The following is a 7699-nucleotide window of genomic DNA, read 5'->3' on the forward strand; positions in this document are numbered from 1 at the left end:
CCTTTGTGTCTCTCTGGCAAGATGTTCTGCTCCTGAATCAGCTGGGTGGGTCTTGCCTCTAGCCTCTTTGCAGGGAGTTCTGCTGAAGGGTTCCTGGCTGGGCCAGCAACCTGTGTCGAATGAGGATCCGCAGGTCCCGGGTCATCTCACTCACTTGCCGTGCCTGTGCTCTGGGTCTATTCAGGATCCCGCAGCTCTCACTCGTCTCACTGTAAGACTTTTTTACAGGTTTTTTGTTTGTTTGTTTATATATTTAGTCTGTAGATCGGACTTGTAGTGATCCTCCTGTTTTCAGCATCCCAAGAGCTGGGATTACAGGCATGCGCCACCACGCCCAGTCTCAGTGGCCCTCTCAGCGCGCCCCAGGGGTGGGGCCAGTGCCACATGCCAGGGATCAAGCCTGGTCCCTGAGACTGCCCAAGCAGATGCTTTAATCTGCAGTGCTTTCTGGCACTGCAGAAAGATTTAAAAGGTATGTTTTTATTATAATTTTCTTTAACCAAAATAAGCCAATGACTTGGACAATGCAACCTGTAGTGACCATGTCACTGTTTGTCATTACTCCAGAGGGAGCCGAGATTAGATAAATTCTGCGATAAAGTATCAAGAAATAATTCTGACCTTTCACTTGGGAAAAGAATAACACAGCTTCTGTCTGGCCAGGGGGACTGGGCCACCACTGCTGCCTGGGGGAGCCAAGAGAGCTGAGCTGACTGACGTCCCAGGGATGGCCCCAGAGGACTGTGAAAAGCCATTATTAATCTGCTTTGTTCAGGCTTAGGCTGGCCGGCTTTGCCAGGTATTCCACACCTGCCATCCCACTTCTGACTTACTGAGCCGTGGACTCAGCTGCTGGGAGGTAGGAACTTCAACTTTCATGGGATCAGAGAGGAGACTGCCCAGATTTTGGGAAGTTTTCTCTGGCAATTCCTCTGCAACGTTGGGAAGGCCACCCTGGAGTCACTTTGCCAGATAACAACTATGTCCTGATCTTTTCTGGATTGAGAATAATTATACATCTGTTCACTCTTTTGCAAGCAGATCACTGAAAATAGATGCATTAGCTGAAATTGCAGGTGTTGGGGGATCTATCAGTAGTGAACTTATAGCAGAGGAAAAGTGTGCAGCAGCATACGTTACGAGGGACGTCCAGATGCTGGTGGGCAGGTGCAGCACGGATTGCTGCCCCTGAATACTGCGGGCACGACATGCACTCTGTATGTAATCCGGCGCAGGTGAAGGTTTCCCGCATGCTTGGGAAGAGACTGAAGTGTCGAGTGCTGTCTTTTCTCCTTTGTTGTTTTCTAACCACCCCTCTTTTTCTGTCTTCATAAACATACACCTGTGCTTGTGACAACTTCTTATGAAGAGGTAGTAGTCCATAAAGAAATGCCCTGGCAGCCACGTAAGCTGTATGAGAGACAGTCAGGCTGAGCGGTTAAAGCAAGAGGTAGTGCTGTCTCCTGTTGGAAACCTAGAAGCTGGAGCGCAGAGCCGAGCACGTGAGCTTGGAGCCGTTGGTCTCTGCTCCTCACATTGCTCCATCGCTGCTGCTCTTGAATCAGTTTTCTTTCTCTCCTGTCCTATATTTCCTCCTCTGTGCCACCAATGGGGTGGAATAGATGGGCCCCAAGTGTGCTGGATGCTGCAGCTTCCATCGCTGCCACCCACGCCTGCCCCACTGTTCTGAGACAGCTCTGTGGGAGAGCAGCAGCCTCCTCCGGCCATGGCAGCCAGCAGCCTCTGTACAGCTCCAAGAGCCCCCGATGTACTTGTTTTCTCTGGTTCATTGCTGGTAACCCTGAAAATATTTTTTAGATACATTGGCACCCGGCACTAAAACACATAATTCTCCTCCTGAGCTAACTCCTGAGTTAGTGGATTTTCGGTGATCATCATTACATTACAAGTTTTTTGAAATAAGGAGAGGCTCTTCTAGCCTCTTGATTTTGTCAATGCAAATTTCTCAGGTGACTGTGAGGGTGGCCAGGGGAAGCGGAAGGTCGGTTCCCCATAATAGGGACACTACTGTTACATCTCCACAGCTGACAGAATGTCAGTCAGCACTTAGTGGGCTGAGCGTTGGAGGGGACATCTCTGGAAAGAATGGCCACAAGCACTGCAGATAAGCTGAAGGTAAGGGGGAAACTCATCACTGGGCACCAAGCTGCCTTGGAAGGGAGGTAAGGAAGTCTGGCTAGTCAGTATCTGAACCAATGGTTCTTAATTTATAGACATAGACAGAAAAGCACAGGGAAATTAGGCATACATAGACAAAGTCAGTAATCACAGCCAGCTATGGCGTAGAAATTTATTAGTAGTGATTAATAGCAATGCTGATTTCAAACCTATGAAACTCCTAGATATATCTTTCTTAAATGACTATCTTATTGTGTGCTTTCCTGCTTAACAACTCATACTTATGACATATTGCTGGATATTTTCAGCTGTAAACACCAAGCCCTCCCCTTGCAACTCCGGCTTCACACCCCCGGGCCCTCCAAGGTGGTTTTAGCTGGGGCTGTGCTGGGTCCTCTCCTCCCATCCCTCCCCTCCCGCCACACAACCTCCAGTGCATGCTTCCGATCCTTTCCTGACATTAACCGTGCCAACTGTGACGCTGGTATTTTCCTTGAATTTTTTAGCACTCTAGTAAGTTTTACATTTTTTAAGTCTCAAAATTTTAATTCACAAGGATTTCCACCTCTGGTGCCTTCGTCTGCCCTAAATGGACCCCAATGTCTTTTCGCTCATAAGGGACTCTAAGTTTTCAAAGGCAGCCATTGCACTCAAGCTCACAGAACGCCTCGTGACTTGGGGGTGTTTCAGCCTGCAGTCCAGGTAGAGCCCTTTGGCGGGCGTTACTAGCGCTGACACATAGCATCAGATTAGCTGCGGCTCAAGGGCTGCGCACCTTGCGAGACGACTGGTGTGGGGACAGGATAACTTCCTGTTTCTCTCCTTACATCTGCCGGTGTCTTCCACATCTTTAGTTGTGTGTATATACAACACTTTACCAACACGTTTTGTCTGTGCCACAGAAGTCTTCATTTAGGAAAAGAAAAAAATGATACCTTACTTTTAGAGCTACATTGTACTGTCAATTAGTGGTATAAAGCCAAGCTTCTGAAAAAAAAAAAAATGGAACTGAGAGAAAGGAGGCACAGTTGTGGCCAAAGTGAGTTATCCGCTGGCATGAATACTTTAATTTCCCACCAGCAGGAAGCTTAGATGTGAGGACTGGAAGTGCAGATTCTTTGCCCGTCATCCAGAGCTGTGACTATCGAGACTGTCTCACTTCCTACGGAAGGCGAAAGGAGCTCAACACTACTGGCCTACTCAAGAATTAATATCTCATGCCCAGGGTTGTTGGATTTCTCCTCATTAACTGATTATCTATGACAGATTTAAGTTTCACCACCGAATTTTGTGTTTTCTCCCTTTGTAATTTTCCTCCCTTATCTGGAATATTGCCCATAACAAATCTCTATCTTGGACGAGTACTAAGAAGAAATGGTGCTTATGTTGCTTCTGTTATTTTCTTCAACTTCTGGGGTATTAATTCCTTTCTGAGGCCTCAGAAATGATGTGTCTGACCGCCATGGACCACAAGGCACACCCATAATTTTGGTGGATGGCTCATTCTCCAGAAGTGCACCTCTTCTATCATTCTGTCACTGAGGAGGAGCAAGGCGCCCATGATTCAATGATGAAAATTGAATAACCCCGAATATGTCCCTGAGATGTGCACCTGCTTTACTCCAGACTAACACAGAAAAATAGGAATTATTTCTATTTAACTCAAGAAAACTTTCATATTATTTTATTTTGTTCCCTCTAACTTAAAGAATTTCTTTACCATCTGTGGTTATTTTTAACTGATAAACATGAGGGATTGATGATATAATAGTAAATTTTGGGAAAACCCAAGTGACCATCACCTAAGGAATAGATTAAAAAGATGTGGCATTTTTACACAATGGAGTATTACTCAACTATAAAGAAAGGTAAATTTAAGGCTTTTACAGGTAAACAGATGCAAGTAGAGATTGTACTTGTAGGGGAAATAAATCAGACCTGCACATGCAAACATCATCATATAGTCTTGCTAGTGTGAGAATCTGGCAGAGTAAATAAAACCTGAAAAGTACAATAGATACCGTGAAATGGGAAGAATCTGTTGAAGAGAAGAAAGAGCTGAGATGAGGAAAAGGACAGGAGAGGAGCTATAAGGGGAGGAAGATGCATTCGTGTCTCTATGTAGGATGGCTTGGATCATTGCACTGCTGATTTCTGCTGGAAAACAGAGGGGAGCAATCGATGCTTACATTTTCTCTCTTTTTTCTTATCCTTTTAAATTTCTTGTAATTTTTTTTCAATTTTGCATGCTTATAACTGATAATCTGAACAACTTATTTAAAGACAACACAATGCAATACAGCAGGCTTGTTGAATTCCTATTGATTTCTGTGTTGAAGTTCTGTATCATTTCTCATGTTTTGGGTTTCGTTGTTTATTTTTACTAGTTTGTACTCTCCATAATAAAAATAGTAAAACAGATAATAAACCTAGACAAGAAACCCTCGCTAGCAAGGACTCCTAGTCACACGCACCCCACAGGCACCGGCCACACTCCCTATGCCGGAAGTCTGCGGATGTTCTGCGCAACCGCGATCAGAGAGGCGCTCACGTCATCGCTGAACCCTACACAGCAGCGCTACTGCAGAGCGTCTTAGCAGACTCCAGAAAGCACGTCCACGAGCGAACCCCAAGCCCTAGCTGGCTAAGCAGAGTGCAGAGGAGCCCTGCTTGAGATTTCTGACCCAATATTTTTTTTTTCTTTTTGCGGAACCAGGGATTGAACTCAGACCCTTGTGCTTGCCAGGGAAGTGTTTATTCTACTGAGCCATCTCCCCGGCCCCTCTGACCCCATATTGTCCTGTGAAAACAAACAGATCCAAGCTCTTAAAACACTCAGTCCTAGAGCATAAACTTAATTCTCCACAGAGCTGGGCACAGGCACCTTGGGCCTGGCCTCCTTTTTTTTTTTTTTTTTTTTTTCCTGAGAAAAAGTAGAAACAATACACAATTTCAACTAAACAAAATAACAGGAATTCAACAATGGTTCTTATAGTGCATAATGGTTGTTATGGTGCATAATGTTGTCTTCAAAGTAGTTATTCAGAGTACCAGAGATCAGCATGCAAAATTGGATTTTAAAAAGTCATAGGAAATTAAAAGGAGAAAAAAATTAAGCATTAACTGCTCCTTTCAACAGACCAGCAGAAATTGGCAGTACAGTTATCCAAGCTGTCCTGCATATATGCAGACACACCTTGTCCCTTGCTTCTTCCTTTTTGTCCCCTGATGCTCAAACTTTCAAGGCCTGTTTAGTAATAACGTCACTGAAATCATAGGGTTTATGAGAAAACGTGAGTTCATTTCACATCAGTTTCCCAAGTCACAAGTGCATGTCCACATGCGACCTTCACGAGGTAATCATCCTCGTGGCAAGAGCCATTTAAGGACGTTGCTTATGATGCAATATAGAAAATCAGACACAGGGCCATCCTCAAGAAACTTCCAACCTAACATGACAAGATTGGAAGATGTACACAGAAGATGGCTCTGAATAAAGCCGATGCACGTGCTAAAAGGTACTGCATGGGTCACCGCACTCACTTCTCCCTCCCTCCCTACAGGGTGCTGACCGACAGTGACGATTTAGTGTAGAGACAATTGTGTCTGCAGGGTCACGTGATTCGTTAGTACCAGAGCGGGCCTCATAGGAACTCTGAAGGGGACACTGCCTCTGCTACCCACCTTGCTCTTGCATGCCATTCCTGGTGGGTGCTTGTCAGATATGGCATAGTTCCTAACCCATCCACTCTCTGCCCCCATCCCAGGAAGTGACCACGTGATGTGGAGATGGAGGCCACTCCCCAGAACACCACCGACTTCATCCTCTTGGGCCTCATTGTCCACCCGGCCCTGCCAGGGCTGATCTTCGTGGTAGTCTTCTTCATCTTCGTAGTGGCTGTTACCGCCAATGTGGCCATGGTTCTGCTCATCCGTGCAGACTCCCGCCTCCACACACCCATGTACTTCCTGCTCAGCCAGCTCTCTGTCATAGACACTATCTACATCTGTGTCACTGTCCCCAAGATGCTCCAGGACCTGCTGTCTGAGGGGAGGACCATCTCCTTCCTGGGCTGTGCATTCCAGATCTTCTTCTACCTCACTCTGATTGGAGCAGAGTTCTTCCTGCTGGGCTTCATGGCCTATGACCGCTATGTGGCCGTGTGCAGTCCACTGCGCTACCCAGTGCTCATGAGCCGCAGGGTCTGTGTGGGCATGGTACTAGGCTCCTGGCTGGGGGGCTCTCTGGATGGCTTTCTGCTGACACCCATCACCATGAGCTTCCCCTACTGTGCATCCCGGGAGATCAATCATTTCTTCTGTGAGATCCCAGCCGTGTTGAGGCTGTCGTGCGTGGACACCTCACTGTACAAGATGCTAATGTATGCATGCTGCGTGTTGATGCTGCTGGTCCCCATCTCCATCATCGCAGTCTCCTACACGCGCATCCTAGTCACTGTGCACCACCTGACCTCAGCCGATGGCAGGCGTAAAGCCTGGACCACCTGCTCCTCGCACGTCCTGGTGGTGAGCATTTTCTATGGGGCAGCCTTCTACACCAATGTGCTGCCCTACTCCTACCACACCCCCGAGAAGGACAAGGTGGTTTCTGCCTTCTACACCATGCTCACGCCCATGCTCAACCCGCTCATCTACAGCCTGAGGAACAGGGATGTGACCACAGCTCTGAGGAGAGTGCTCGGGAGGTGGGCCTCGCCCAGAGTCAGGGCCAGGGACATGCCTAGGAAGAGCTGGTGGTTGACAGCAGCTGGGCTGATGGAGGGGCCAGTGATACGGTCCCCTCAGAGTGTGTGTTCTTGGTGATGGAACTGCTCAGTGTCATGTTGACTATGAGGTATCAGTCGGCAAAATCCCCCCATGAAAGCATCCTTTTCAGACTGTCGCTGAAGGTGGACTTAGTCTGGGCTTTACCCCACTGGCTTGCCCAGATTCACCACTGTTTCTGCACAGGTCTTTCAGCTAAGCAGCCTTGCAAACCATTCGAGGTCGATGGAGCACAGACACACCTATGAGAAACATATGGTCATGTGTCTGTTGTGTTGTACTGCTGGCCAAATTGGGGGGGGGGGTTGCAGTGCAGTGCTCAGAACTGAACCCAGGATTCAGGTCTGCATGCTAAGCCCGTGCTGTACCACTGAGTTCCACCCTCAGCCCCTCCTGACCAAGTTTTCAAATGAAAACAGACCCATTGCACATCCACAAGCTCAATGATTTAATTTCAAATATCCAATAAGGAAAATATTCTCCAATGCTCATAATGTAGAAATTTTATTTAGGAAGTTTTTGTGAAGATGATAGGTTTGTATTTTGGGTTTTATGTTCATCCTATGCCTAGTCTATGTTCATTGCATAAATGTCTTTTTTTAACCTAAAAAACTGCATAATGAATTCTTTTCTTGTTTTATTTTGTCTCTCATTTTCTTTTATTAACTTTCTAAAAAATTTACCTAAAAGAGAGTATAGTAACAATTGATATGACATTAGAAATGGTACACATTTAGAAGACAAAGATGAGAGACAGCGCCGGGGCAAGTGAGAG

General features: G+C 46.5%; 1 protein-coding gene across 1 annotated transcript; it reads left to right on the forward strand.

Moving 5' to 3' along the window:
* The first annotated feature begins 5928 nt into the window (after positions 1-5928).
* On the forward strand, positions 5929-6963 carry LOC101570596 (olfactory receptor 2T2-like). The gene has a single exon (XM_004640948.1). It carries the CDS (start codon positions 5929-5931, stop codon positions 6961-6963), a length of 1035 nt encoding a protein of 344 aa, XP_004641005.1.
* Positions 6964-7699: the final 736 nt, after the last annotated feature.

The sequence above is a fragment of the Octodon degus genome, unplaced genomic scaffold (genome assembly GCF_000260255.1).
Source record: "Octodon degus isolate 3935 unplaced genomic scaffold, OctDeg1.0 scaffold00129, whole genome shotgun sequence".
Taxonomy (NCBI): Eukaryota; Metazoa; Chordata; class Mammalia; order Rodentia; family Octodontidae; genus Octodon; species Octodon degus.

Excerpts from the sequence above, each read along its gene's own strand:
- LOC101570596 (XM_004640948.1), top strand. The coding sequence starts at position 5,929 with ATGGAGGCCACTCCCCAGAACACCACCGACTTCATCCTCTTGGGCCTC.